General features: G+C 33.2%; 1 protein-coding gene across 1 annotated transcript in view; it reads right to left on the bottom strand.

The window, feature by feature from the left end:
- LOC113520373 (uncharacterized) overlaps nucleotides 1-16031 on the bottom strand; it is a 95385-nt gene that overhangs the window by 8943 nt on the left and 70411 nt on the right. Inside the window, exons 4-5 of the mRNA XM_026905695.3 lie at nucleotides 10772-10859; nucleotides 149-189 (exon numbers count right to left, since the gene is read on the bottom strand). Of these exons, the coding sequence (XP_026761496.3) occupies nucleotides 149-189; nucleotides 10772-10847 (117 nt within the window). The 5' untranslated portion in view covers nucleotides 10848-10859. The remainder of the gene's footprint in view (nucleotides 1-148; nucleotides 190-10771; nucleotides 10860-16031) is intronic.

Below are 16031 nucleotides of genomic sequence, written 5' to 3' on the forward strand. Positions count from 1 at the left end.
GGCTAAAATCGCTTCGAGTCCGTTTTTTAATTGCCCTCCCCCCCCTTAACTATCAAATTGCCCCTCTGTGGGGCGGGGGCCTTACATTGGGAAACACTGTTCTAGATTATACAACAATTAAATAAAAGAAAAAAAAGGAAGATCTGACCTTTCTACGCTGCGCTGGTCGCCGAGCCGCATCGCACACGCCTGTAAATGTAACAAGTAAAAAATATTAATGTATTCCTTTTAATAATTGTAGGCAGTAATCACCAGAGGGCGACTTTGTCTCACTGATTGGTTTGAAGGATGTGAAATGGCAGGGTAGGTATAGAGGCATAATTACGTAGTTTTTAAAAATCAATCAATGAAACAAATACGATAAAACAAATTTGCACGTTCCATGATGCAGTTGATGTCTATAGATAATGGTTACTATGATCCTTTATGGATTAATATGGATAATTTTTACTATTGAACTATTGACTATTTTAATAATTAAAGTGTTTTGTTTTTGTCTTTTAAATTGAAAAAATTGTGCAATAGAATAAGACAAAACACTTCAATAGTTAAAATAGATTTATGAGAGGTAAATCTTAGTACCTAACAACAATACAAATTTTCAAAATAAAATTAATCGACGATTTATATAGGAATCTATACTAATAATAATATATAATACCTATATAATTTTAAATATGTATGTATGACGAATATTTATATAGTAAGTATATAAAGTAAGTAAAGTAGGTGTAGGTAATAATGACAAGAGAAAAATAATTTTATTCATGCATCATAGTTGTACGTCTTATATACAAAGAATAATTCAAATATGAAAGCAATCAAATTCCGATCACAATGTACATAAAAATATAGTGCATAATTGTTACTATAATTACAATCTGAGAGATATATCGATTATTAATCGATGAATAAGAATGAACTCTATTTACGCAAAACAATAGTGCACCATATTCACGACATGTTCCCAAACTGATCAACAATCGGACAATGCGATTTGTCACAGAACAAATCGCGATTAATCGAACTATATTGTGCTCTATGAATAATTTGCTGTACCTGTCTGCTTTCTATTCCATTGGATTATTAATAATTACATTTAGATAATACGAGACGTTATCGACTTAGAGATGAGCGGACGTGAATGATTAATTCGAATGATTTTCGAATAGTTCGCTGTTTGAATTATTCGTTTGTAAGCATTGTCTGTATGTAAATGGATTGTGTCTAACTATCTATTTGTTGTAGCTCGGTGATGAAAAATTTATTATTTTAATAACAGGGAAGGAATTTTCATTCCACCATATGTATTTATGGTAAGCATTTTTCTTATGTAACTCAGAGTGGTATGCTGACAGCCTATTCGATAGAAAGTGGTAAACCCTTACATATACTATACGCGTACTACTTTTTTTCAATGGTTCATAATGAAATGGTAACCTCGCTTGCGCTATCGACATACGCTGGCGGGGCACCAGTGAGGAATGATAGGTGAGGATGAAAGCAGGCCAGTTAGCCCATCGTGACGAATACATCTGGAATTCAGCACGATAGTTCCCAGGGGGAACCATGTGGAGGTAGACCTGACAGAGTAGATTGCTAGCAACGTGACTGGTAGTTCGCATTACTAATAACCCCCCCCCCCCTCCTTCCGGCCTTCACATACTATTTATGCCGTACCATGAGCATCACAGAATACGCATAAACATTTGACATTTTTTACTAAGATAGACCGATCACTATCAGAATAATAAATATAAATATGTTCTAATTATTTATTAAAAATATTTATTGTCTTTGTCTTATTGGCACTTACTAAAAATTCAAAAAACGAAAATTTTCGTTCGAATAGTAATTAATCATATTTAGCAAATCACTCGAATAATTCGATTGTAATTAATTGGACCATCGTCCATCTCTATTATCGATGTAATCGATGCGTGATCGATATGCAATCGATCCATTAGTGATCAATCAGTTTGCAAAAATATGAGGAAATGGTACGGAGGCGGCTTATTTTTGCAATGTTAAAGGTCAAAGTTCTTTATAATTAAGATGGGATCTAAAGATAGGTTTGTTGATTCCACGTAAACTCATTATATTAAAAGATATTGGATAATAGATAGTTAAATTATATATTTGTAATAGTTATTAAATTTAATAAAAAAATTTTGATTGTTTTATGGATGATATTAATGGATGATAAAGGAATGGTAACCCTGTCCGAGCTAACGGTATACACTGGCGGGGCACCAGTGAAGGATGATAGGTGAGAATGGAAAGGCAGGTCAGTTAGATCATCGTGGTGAATACACCTGGGATACAGTACAATGGTTTGCAGGGGGACCACGTGGTGGTCGACCTTAGCAATGCGGCTAGTATTCTGCATTACTAACAATGCCTTCCTACCTGGGAAGAGATTGTTAGTAATGGGGAACATGCTCCCATTACTAGCAATATACCCTAACAGGTCGACCACCACGACCATCCTGGAAAACGTCATGGATAATTGTAACAAATTTGTATCGATACGCCATCAGGCCGAATTTCATTCATCTTCATAGTTTCATCCATCTCTGGTTTTTTTTTTATACCACTGAGGTGGCAAACAAGCATACGGCCCACCTGATGGTAAGCGGTTACCGTAGCCTATGTACGCCTGCAATACCAGAGGTATTACGCGCGCGTTGACCTTATTATAAATCAGTATATAATTCGATTTCAGATTTTTTAAATTTTTAAATGGAAATTTACTAAATTGAAATTATGACATTCTTACACGATCACGTACACGAATTAATTAATTCTCAGTTTCTCAATAGGTAAGTAGGAATTACATTATGTAATTACATACAGATATACAAATCAACAACGTTTCACTATGAGGACTATTGTTATAATTTCGAGCGTACAATAGTTGGTAAGATCATGTCAATGGTGAGGAAGTACCGAGCTATGTGAAAGTGTTGCAACTCATGCGCGATGAACCCATATACCTATCGGCACATTTATACATGTATATTAATCTCAATCGTGATATATAGTTAAGTATAGCAATACCGGATTAAGCCTAGTGTTGGGCTCGTATCGAATACGCTAATAAGTTTTTTAGATAGATTTTTTACATAGATTTCATGAACGTTTTTAGTTTTTTTGGGAGGTCTATTCAGTTTACAGTCTGGTTTTCAAAATATTATTAAAATAAAAAAAAAACTTGATTATAATCAGATACACATGATACATGTACTATTAAAATTTTTACTTTTATTTACTTCTTATTTTGCTTCGGAAGTTATTAAATATTTTTTTATTATATAAATAAACAATTTCATTATTTTATTAGTTTCAATAATTATTTAATTAATTTTTTTTTCATATTATTTTATAATTATAACATAATAAACATTGTAGTTTGCTATCAGAGCTCTTTTTGAAAATTGACAATTAATTCCGAAATTGCCATACTTCAGTGAACTTTGGTATGAACGTTTATAACTTCTTTGTAGATCGATCTTGGTATGTATGTGTAAGCTTGCTTTAACTGAGCATTTAATGTTCAATAAATACTAGTTTTCCCCCGTTTCAGTTGTATAAATAAATAACTGAAACGGGGGAAGTTAGTATTCCGTAAACAAATAATTCATTATACATTACTTATATACCTATGATAATTATTCCTTAATTATTTATCTACTAGTTTTTTTTATACAAATTAGAATGGCAAACAAGCCGACGGCTCACCTGATGGAAAGTGGTAACCGTCGCCTATAGACATGAGCAGTACCATGGACATAACAGACTATACTCTTTCGCCCATGATACCCCCCATGCGCTGCCATTCCTGAGGATTCAGGTGTTATTCCTCTATACCCTGTAAATGCATATATGTTCGCCATATCCTACCCTTCAAACCAAAACACAGCCATGCAAACACAACTGCTTGCTGTATATGTTTACTGGGAAGTCTATATCCTCCTACATTTCATATAGTACGTTTATACCAAACTTCATAGTGATTGGTTAAGTCGTTAAGACGCTATAAGGTAACAAACAAACTCAATTTCATATTTATTGTTTGATGGAGGAATATTGGAATAAAAGACATACAGGAGATGGTAAAAGGACGGCGATTATTGTGGAAATGAAGAGAAAAAACATTAGTAATCGTAACAAAAGAAAGACATGTGTAAAATTTGTATAATTAGTTTTTTTTTCTAAAGAAATTGATTTGCGAACGATGGCAAATATTTATAATATTACTAGCGGCCCGGTACGTGCTTTGCTATATATAAATTGAAATAATAAAAAAAAATTTAAATGACCCCATGAATGACATAACAATATGCTTGTGTTGTCAACACTGAAAAAAGTTTCAATTTGACAGCACAATCCCTATCTTAAAAAAAGTTTGAATTTGACACAAAAATCCCCATTAACAAAATGATCCGCCATTTATTGAATTCATTTGTTACAAAAAAACCATCTACTAAATAGTCCGAACAAAGCCTAAACATTTGGTTTTGATAGGTGAGCCCGTTCTTGGGTTATAAAATTACAACGAAAAGTGGCATTAATTTTTATATATATAGATTAAGGATATCATTAAGAGATAATATTAATTACGTTCTAAGATATGATTATACGATAAATATATACGAATACGGATATGCAGCGTACATGGCACATCACTAAAGAATCGTGAGAAGAAGCCGCAGCACTATTATGTCGGCGAATAATAAAATTAACGCCTCAGGCCCGAGGGGCACGTTGGATTGTTTGCACTAGTCGATTGGTATCTAGACTTAGCTGTGGGCTCTTAATTTAAATTGCTGCTCTGTGGAAGATTGAGGTTAAACGGACATTATGTTTGAATTGATCTTAGACATCAAGCCCTTAATTATATACCTACGTTAAATATCTGTTAGTATATAGTATCTGTTAGTATTTAGTATAGGTATGTATTCTTACCTGTATTTGTTTTTTAATTTGCTACCACTATTAGTATAGGCAGGCTAGATGTATCTGACTTTTAATTTTGGTGCAATAAGCTAAGCAAAATGTAATTTACTGATTAACGACGAGATACCCTGACACCATTAAGAAACTACCGACAAAATTGTCTTTTAAAAAAAAAGACGTGTGGCAGTCGGGGACTGCCGCGGTAAAGCTATTGTATAGCATTTTTTATCAACTTATGCAATTTTATAATTATTTATTTATTTTTGGTTTAATGGTTTCTATTATATACATAACGAAGAATGAATACATATATATATATATATATATATATATATATATATATATATATATATATATATATTATAATATATGAAAACCTATGTAATTTCACTTCGTAGATAACAATAAGGTTACTTAACTAATGTAGGAACAGTTTATCGCTCTGTGGTTATGTTTTACGAGAGACTAACAACAAAATATATGCGACGACGATTGGCGGTGAAGTGGGAATTATAAAATATATTATTATTAGGATATATTGAGTTAATACGGTGGTCATAAGGAAATTGTCGCGCTCCAACATTGTTGTGGTTTGCATCCAACCAACTGCGTCAAGTAAGTATAAACTGGTAATATTAAAAAAAAATCTATAGCCCACCAAATTAACACACCACGGCCTACAGAAATAGGAAATACACTTTTTTTTATTAAACTTAGATTGGCAGACAGCCTACTTGATGGTAAGCGGTATAGGTAACTAACTATAGGCGGGGGAAAGGGATTGTTAGCAATGGAGTTTGACAGCCCTATTGATAGCAATATGCCCTATCAGGTCGACCTGCACGTGGTTCCCCCTGGAAACCATCTTGAACGCTTCTTGTTGAATTCGTCACGATGGGCTAACAGACCTGCTTCATCCTTATTTATCATCTTTCACTGGTGCCCCGCCGGTGTATACCAATAGCGCGGGTGGGGTTATTATTTCATTATCACCCATAAAAATAAAAAAATAAAAAAACTAACTAAAGGCATCAACAGTACCATAGACTATAGACTACTCTGTGATACACGTAGTAGGTAACTCTAATGCGTTGTCATTCTTAAAAAACAATTCCGGGGGAAAAGGGATTGTTAGTAATAGGGTCTAAAAGCTCATTGCCCTATACATATATATACCTTGTCAAGTCGACCTCCACGTGGTTCCCTCTGGAAATCATAATGGTTAATTCTTGTGGAATTCGTCACGATGAGCCAACTTTTTTTTTTTATACAACAGAATGGCAAACAAGCTGACAGCCCACCTGATGGAAACCATCGCCTATAGACATGACAGAAATACCATGGACATAACAGAGTATACTGTTTCGCCCATGATACCCCCCCGTGCGTTGCCATTCCTGAAGATTCAGTACTAACCTGTTTTCCATCCTCCTCTGTCATATGATGTTTGTTTGTTTAAATATAAAAATTGATTAGAAGACTGTCATCATTGTGTTCTCTTTTATTTGATATTTATATGTTGTATTTAACATGTGTATATATGTATATATATTTATTTATTTTAATTTCTGTTTAGCACTACTGCTGCCCACTCACTACTTCCTATGCCACTGTGTTAGGTTGACTGGAAGAAATCTCTTTTAGAGATAAGTAAAATATACAGTAACAACAATAATTTAATAACAATGTTAGCAAATCATATATATATATATATATATATATATATATATATATATATATATGACGTCCCGCCAGCGTATATCGATAGCATAGGTGGGGTTATCTATCATTGGTATCTCAAAATGAGTGAGATGCCTATAATCTAATATAAATTAGATTATTATTATAGATTAGCCACATTTGATTTTATAAAATTTAACGTGACTGTGGACGAGCCTACCGCCGTCCCTCAGATTACTTTAAATACTTTATTATTTAAACATTAACCTTTCTTGTTAATATGTGTTGGTTAGGTGTTGATTGACAACTTCAAGCCAAACATTGCGCTCACACTTAGCTCGCGCGGGGACCGACAGAGGTCAAATGTCAATAACTGTCCGTCATTGTTAGTGTTGACGTTTGATTGATATGAAAATTACCTATTTTAATATGTTTATTTTTTTTTTATTATAATAAAATATAATTTTCCAAGAAGGCGACGAAAGTTTGATTTATTAACGTATGGGTTTCATTATTGTTTGCTCTTGGCTAATATCGATGATTAATTTTCAACAGAGCACAATGAAGAATGATGTTTCTCGATTCGTCAATAAACCTATTGATCATTATCGTCATCATATCAGACTTTAACTGTCCACTGCTGTACATAAATCTCTTCCTTGGGGTTTGCCGGTAGTTGCCAAGTTTAGCAGGCGGATTGGCAACTGTAGTTAGGCTTTGAAGTTGTTTTTAGAGTGACGCTGCTGCCCAACCCTAGCCCTACCTTAGTCGTTTCTTACGACGACCACGGAAAATAATTGCGGTTGCCAAGCCTGCCAATCCTGGCAACTACTAGCAAAACTTCTCTAGGCGGAGGTTTATGTTTAGCAGTGAACAGTTAAAAGCTGATATAATGATCGACCAGAGGGAGACTTTGTACAAAAGTCGATTGCTTTCTCTCTGTCCCATTCGTGTTTCAACCGTGAAGCAGTTGTCTTTGCATGGCTGCGTTTCGGTTTGAAGGGTGGGATATGGCGTGAATTTACTGGGTATAGAGGAATAATACCTGAGTCCTCAGGAATGGCAACGCATGGGGAGTATCATGGGCGAAACAGTATACTCTGTTATGTCCATGGTACTGCTCATGTCTATAAGCGACGGTTACCACTTTCCATCAGGTGGGCCGTCAGCTTGTTTGCCATTCTAAGTTGTATGAAAAAAATCAGTATTATTTAGGTAGCTTCTTGGAGAATAAAATATTTTCCATTCAAATCCATTAAGCGTCGACGCTCAACAGGAGAAGAAAACTCATAAAAAAAAAAAAAAAACATTTAGACGTTTAGTAACCATCAATTCAATAAACATATCTCAAGATCTCTTAGAGGAATGCAACCAGCTTTGGATCCGGTTGTTTTGCAACTGCGAATGCAAAATGTATTATTATTTGTTCTTCTGTTCTTAATGTGTAGGATATAGAGACTAGAATTTTTTTTTTTTACAACACAGGGGGCAAACGAGCATACGGTTCACTTGATGGTAAATGACTACCGCCGCCCATGATCACCCACAACACCAACGGCATTGCAGACGTGCTGCCGGCCTTTTAAAAAGGAATATGCTCTTTTCTTGAAGGTTATGTTGTCGTATCGGTTCGGAAATACTGCTGCTGGAAGTTGAATCCAAAGAGTGGTTGTGCGTGGAAGAAAGTGCCTTGAAAAACGAATTATAATGCAATATAGCTAGTTTGGCCACGTTGCACTGAAATGTTCCTGGACAGCATTAAACATGTATTAAGTCCAGAATAACGTATGATTTGCTGTGTGGTCCCCGCATAAAATGGTTCCCTTCCCGTAAGTGTTGTAAGAGGCGACGAAGAGTACTTAATGGTCAAGGAATAGGCAGCAGTGTCCGTCTTTAAAAATAACCAAAGCCTTACTACGGTTACCAATCTACTTGCAAAGAAGCAACTACAATAAAACCCCCCTTATGGAGGAAACCTATATTCAGCAAATTTTATTTTTTATACCACTGAGGTGGCAAACAAGCATACAGCCCAACTGATGGTAAGCGGTTACCGTAGCCTATGAACGCCTGCAATACCAAAGATATTACGCGCGCGTTGCCTACACTGATAAAACCTCTTTACCCCCCTTTTGAAGAACCCCATGCTGTAGTCTCTTGGGAAAGGATAAAGCAATTGATAGTTAATGACTATTATAATCATAATAATAATTTATAAATGAGCCGAGGTGGCGGGTTGTCTTCGATAACATCAAAAAACTAAGACAAGATTCAAATACCTGAATTTTGGGTCTGAAATATGAACAATTAATACCGAAATATTTTAGCTTAACTCTAATAAAACCAGCACAAAATCACACTCAAATATTATTATTTTTTTTACAACACAGGAGGCAAACGAGCATGCGGTTCACTTGATGGTAAGTGACTACCGCCGCCCATGGTCACCCACAACACCAACGGCTTTGCAGGCGTGCTGCCGGCCTTTTAAAAAGGAATATAGTCTTTTCTTGAAGGTTATGTTGTCGTATCGATTCGGAAATACTGCTACTGGAAGTTGATTCCAAAGAATGGTTGTGGGTGGAAGAAAGTGCCTTGAAAATCGTCTTTGGAATGCCCTTTTAATTCCGACAAATTTTTAACAAACAAAACAGCAAAGTTCCTTCGAAAAAAAAAGAGATAAAAAGAAGAATACAAAAAATATAAAAGTAAGTAGATATATAATATATATAATTGATATATTACATATTAAAAATACGAGTATATTATACTTAGATTCGGTAAACACACACAATTATTAATTCAAGCTAAAGTTTTTTACATTTATAAACGCTTTATAAAAGCGGTTAAGCAACATATAATGTGTTTTGAATTTTAGCTTGAAATGAAATTGAACGATAAAGATCTAAAGCGAGACCTCCACAGCTAAGTGATGGGTGGATGAGTGTAAATTGTACCCCAGTGGAGTTGTGACAGGCCGTTACCTTGGAAGACTAAGTCGGAGAATAGGTAATTATTGTCATCATGAGGAATTGATCTTGTTTTGCAAGTTTTCGGTATTTTTGTGTTAGGAAACTAATCATAGATCACCTATAGATGTTGAATGTCTTACGAAGTATGTATATTTCGTGATAGATTGTAAAAACGATTAGCATTTATTTATTAATTTAAAAAAAATATCATACTGGCCTCTAACTTGTATAAATATGAGACTTCTAGTTATTCTGTTTTGGTTATTTAAGTCTCTCGTCTTTTTCTTTGCACCAACTTCTCAATTTGAAAGAGAGTGACAAAAAATACATGTATATAAATAAAAATTAATTGCCGAATATGTATTAAGCGTATCGCTTCCGAACGACTGCACTTATTTGGCTAATTCTTTTTATTTTGTTATAATAATAACTAAGTTTTTTTTTTTCATCTCTAACTAAAAGTTCTCTAGAAGAGATAGCGTTAGCGATAAAACCTCCTTTTGTACTTCATAAGTGTAATATACATATATTTTTGTATTATTTTTTAAGTAGTGCAATAAAGAAATGATGATGATGATGATGATGATGAAAATATATAAGTTGTGGATGTAATTATTAGGACAAAGTTTGTACGAAAGAAAACGTTTGAAAAATCGTTCAGAACTAGAGGTTAAGTGGGTTTAAGTAGTACTAAAAATCCATAGTTTTTTAATGTATTTGCATGCTAATTAAATAAATAAATAAAAAAAAAAACTACACTTGAGCGATTCCGGGGCACTAGTAGTTAAAATAGAGTTGCAGATGTCTTCAGTTTTTATGAAATATTTACCTATTTATTATAAAATAGTAACAAAGTCAAAATTGTACATAAAGTTTTTTTTTCGAAATGTTGTTTATGCGCTTGTACATATTCTACTGAACCAAAAACAATGCTTATTCAAATTTTCTCTGTTTTTTTGTTAATTGGTATGTCACATATCAGACATATCAATTACCAAAAAAACAAATTATTATTGTGATAGAGAACTATCATAAAAATTAAGCGTAATTGAAAAAATAGAATTGTCAAACATGCAAAATATTTGACAACCCCATGTTTTTTTTTTAAAGACTTAATCTAAAAATAATTAAAGTTTAACCTTTAAGGTACCTATACTTACTTATTGTCAATATTGCAACAAGCAACAGTATCTTGGGTATCATTCTGCACCCTGATACTTCTCTTCGCCACCGCATTATACTGTTTATCTGCAACAAAAAGAAATTATTTTATTATTATTCTTGATCATTATCATAATTCACTAATGGACAATGCCCCACTGACAGCTATGGGTCTTTTCTAGTAAGACTGATTACAAAAAATGGGCAATGAATCTTGGGTAATGATATAAATAAAAAAGATTTGATTCCACAAAAAAATCGATTTCAATCGTGGTGAAATTAGTTGTTTTGATTTAAAAGCCAGTCTGCTGAACCTATTTTGATAAAATTTTTATAGAACCAATCTGACGGTCAATTGATGGAAAGTGGTAACCTTCATCTACAGACGTGGACAGTATCATGGACATAATAGAGGATCAGTATCAATAATTGTCGCCCATGACACCCTTCATGCACTACCATTCCTGTGGATTCAGGTGCTATGCCTCTGTCCATTGTGATTTCATTGCCATATCCTACCATTCCAACCAAATACAACTGCTTCTCGACAAAAATACGAATGGAACAGAAGTACCCAAGCAGACGACTTTTGTAAAGTCGCCCATTAAAACTAAAATATTGGCAATCACACTCGAGACCGGGTTTGTTATTTGCAGGGGGAAGGTCGCTGCCGTCGAAGATGTGGTGAGTGCGAAAGCGAACCCATGTCTTCGACATATAGCACCTCGAGAGTATATCGTCTGGTTTTTGGTGGGTACGCCCCCGCCTTATGGGGGAATTCCTACAGTACCCATTCACCTCCCACAAAGTGTATGGGTCTGCATAAAGCATTTTCCAGACGTTAAAAAAAAAAAAGGTTAAGATCAGTTTCATGTGATAGCAAAATGTTTAAATTTACATATAATGGAGAAAGGAGAACTTGTGTGAGTTTAAATCCTATAATCTAAGTTTAACAGTTCCGGAATATTCCATATAAGGTACGTAATGTCGCAGATGGCGCTCTGTAAATCTTGTCAACACGTAGCCTTACCGCTCGCTGTACGGTGCACAGGCGCACGCGATTGCGGAAATCGTGCAAGATGGAGGCATTTCCTGTCTGATTCTGTCTCATTAAATTAGAATATTTTACGCTTACCTAAATATAGATTTGTTTGTGTACACTAATATTATACAGAGGAAAGATTTGACTGTTTGTTTGTAATAAATAAACTCAAAAACTGCTCAACTGATTTTAAAAATTCTTTCACCAATAGAAAACTGTATTATCAGCGAGTAAGGCTATATCTTAGATTATATAGATAGAGCCTTGAGCCTCAAAAACGGGTCAATTTTTTGTCAGCTAATTGTCAAATTAGCTGACTCGTTTTTTATTAGTGTTCTATATACTTACGAACATAATATATCTTGACGTATCTATATTTAATTATTTAATAAGTAAAATGAGTTTTTGCGCATTAAAAAGGCGCAGAATTTGTAAGACAAAATAAATGTAGAAGTTTTAGAGGAATCACTTATAACTATTTATCACGCAAAATTGTATGGAATACTTGACCCGCTTATATCGAAACATTTGTATGGAGACACTCTATCTATATAATCGAAGGGTTCATCTTATGGTTTATATGGATTGAGTATCAACAATCAACCAATCATTACTATATTTATTTATATTTATAATATTCATTAAAAAGTAAGTAAAGTATAAGCTATTAACTACTACTTATAATATTTTCTTGGCCCTAAAACCATCGTCTAATAAGCTATGTCAGATGTCTTCATGTTATAACTTCATGTTATAAAGGCAGGCTGGAAACTCTTGACATTACAAGGTGACTACCCTACACGACTTATAATAGTAAGTTTGTGATGAAAATTACCGAAAAGATAAATAAAACCATTTGTACGGGCAAAGTAATTCAAATGTGGAATTAAATATGAAATAATACCACAAACGTAAAGAAAATCAAGTGTAAACACTAGTGTAACGTAGGCGTGCACTTTCTCCTTTGAACTCGAAGGATATTCAGATATACCCGTGCCAAGTGAGAGCTGCTCGTGAATTCGTGACTAAAAACACGTATCTCGCTAAAAAGTATTGTTTCAGTTAATGTTTGTATTCATGTGTATGTACTATTCCCCTTTCTAAAGATACAGTTATGGTGAACGTAATCCACCATACCAACGATCTCTATATCGCAGTGGTGGGTGGGTGATATATTTAATAGATCCCGGATACAATTCCCGGCGAGACAATTTAGGCATTGGAATTTTACATTGATATTGAATTTAATAATAAAAATAAAATAAAATATAATTAACTTTTAGACTTTCGCGTTGCACTGTTTATGGTTCATATGGGATGGGGATTAACTTAAAAGGTCGCGTTAATAACCGTCTCTCAAAAATAAAAAATATTAAATAAATGAATATAAAACTTAATTAATTAATTACCTCGATATTATAATAAATAATTTAATAAGAGATCTTAATTTTTAAGTTTTAATTTAAATTTTAAAGTTTAAAATTTAAGTTTTAAAATAAATTAATTTTAGTAAGAAACAAGCTATAGAAAGCTTATGGTAGTATTAACCGTTACTTATAGGCGTAAACAAAATCACTGATGTCACTGTCTAAACTGTGAAGCCCATGATAATCCTCATGCATTGGCATTTATTCCATTCATGGTTTCAAACCGTCTGTTTATATTAACACAACCTTATAGGTTTCCATACGATATTTATAAGGTCTTTAAACACTCTAAATTGCATTTTTGCACAAAGATACTGCATACCAAATGCTGAAAAGAGATTCAACTCCAGCAGTGTAACTTTTGTGTTTTTCAAAAAGAATTGTTAAATTTGATTTAGATTTACTCGAGTAACATACACTCAAAAAGTAAAGACGAATTTAGAATCACACTGTTTCGATAATCGCTTAAAAATAATCTTACGGATTGGTATTAAGTAATAATTTGGCTTAGTAACGAGGTAGTACTTACTAATTTGTCTAATACGAGAGATAAACATAGAACCGACAATCTGAATACGTAAGGTAGTTACAGGAAGACCCAAGATGTCCGCTACTGAATAATCAGATACGAGCCGAGAGAGGTAAGTTACGGTCCGAGTTATAAGGAACGAGAGGAATTGAATTTGTATACTATGTGATCAAAAACTATTTATTTATATTATATTATTTATATTTATTATGAAATATTCCTACCATACTTATATATATCTTGTAACTTTACTGCCGTGAATTCTAAATGTCATTTATTTATTTAACTCTTTATTGCACCATAAATAAAAATATACAATGACAAGTGAATAATTCAAGTGAAATACAGTAACATAAATACAGATTGAAATATACACATAAAGGTACAAAAGGCGGTCTTATCGCTAGAGCAATCTCTTACAGACAACCTTTGGTTAAAGGAGAACAGATAGAAATGCGCAGGTGGCGCAAGAGTGAATTAATAATTTAAAAAAAGAAATCAACATTTTTTAGTACATTCAAATTCAAATCATCTCTATTTAAATAGACTTGTTTACAAGCACTTTGTAATTGTTATTTTTTTATGAATGCAGGGTTCGGAAAGTTGTTATCTGTTGAGGAGAACCCGCGAAAAAGTTAACAGTTACTCTTTTAAACCTCTGTTGACATTATGTGTCATTTATTAACCTTAAAAATATAAAATTTCAGTGATATATTAAAATAATGTAACAATTAAAGTTTTATTTTATTATCGAAACCTAAATAAATCGTTCAGAAGTAATGAAATTATTTAATCGTTTCTGAAAAATTAAATGTAAATTAATGTTTCTTCTTTTACATCAAAACCCAATATCTAACTACCTGATCTACGTGTTAATTGTAGGCAGATATCTTTCATTTATAATTCTTCTCTTATACAGAGGAATCTATGTCCACTATTGGGATATTCACGCGTAGTTACAGTACCCACCATTCTTCAGACAACAGGTGACTTCCTACCCCCAACTAATCGCAATATCAATCGCCGCGATCGCTTGCGAAACCGCATCGTTTTCGTCGTTGCTTTTCCCATGCATTAACCGACTTTCGTCCGTCACGAATGCGATTCGAACGCGATGGCGATCGGCAACGCGATAACTGATGCGGTAGGCGAGGTTGCCTAGTGATTGGCTAATTGGCAGTTCGTTCTAGGGTTACCAGTTCAAATAATAAGATTACCTCACCGATTAGTGTCCTATCTTTTAAGTCAATTTCCTGGTATGTCTCGTCTGGAGTCTATTTACTGGCATGTGAATGCAGCGAGGTTGTTTTTTAATTTTTGCCGTTTATTTTTCTAGCTAGTTGTTAAAAACATTATTTATTAATATTGTTATAAAAGTATGATTAATATATAAAATAATACGTTTAAAATTATAATCTTTGATGGAAAAATCGGATCACCTTTCTGATAAATGTAATGTTTAAATGAAAATTAATGATTTAATAATTTAATTAATATATTTAATAAATAATTTATTTATATAAATTTTTATTATTTTAATTTTTTTTAAATCTAGTATTATTATTAAATTTACACTTTTTATAACATAAATATACAATAAATAATTTTATTTTTTTAACCACCATTAAGTATCTCTGCACATCTTAAAGGTTGACTGGTAGAGAATGCCTATAGCATTAAGTCCGTCTTTTGTACCACTATTTATTGTCAAATTCTATTGTCACTTTTCTAATATTTTTTCCTTATTTTCCAAAATCTCGGAGCTAACATGAAAGTTTCTTCTGTCTTCTAATAGTACATGTGTAATTCTTCGAGTAGGTAAAAAAAAACTATTTTCGTCTGGTAACCCTAATTGAAGTCGATATCGGGGTTTCAGTGGTGATCAGATTTAATAAAGGCTTCTCGGCAGTCGTTATCAATTCTTTTCCATTTCTACATAAAATTGAAATCCGACTCCGTATTTGGATGCTACTATCATTACATAGTTAAAATAATTTATTTGATTTCTTAGTTTTGATAGACAAGATTGGAAATCAAGAAATGTAAATTGCACTTGTAATTTTTTACATTATTTCTGTTTTCTTGCCTAGTTTGAAACTATAGTTATGTACACTTAAAATTTTTAACTAGGAAAATATATTCTCAATACAAATACGTCACCAATTTTGAACTTAATTTCACAACGCTTTTTTAATTTTTAATATTTTCGATTTTGGTTTCATATCAGCTTTTAACTGTCCACTGATGAGTATAAGCCTCTC

The sequence above is a fragment of the Galleria mellonella genome, unplaced genomic scaffold (assembly GCF_026898425.1).
Source record: "Galleria mellonella isolate WM207_F2 unplaced genomic scaffold, CSIRO_AGI_GalMel_v1 utg40, whole genome shotgun sequence".
NCBI classification, from domain to species: Eukaryota; Metazoa; Arthropoda; class Insecta; order Lepidoptera; family Pyralidae; genus Galleria; species Galleria mellonella.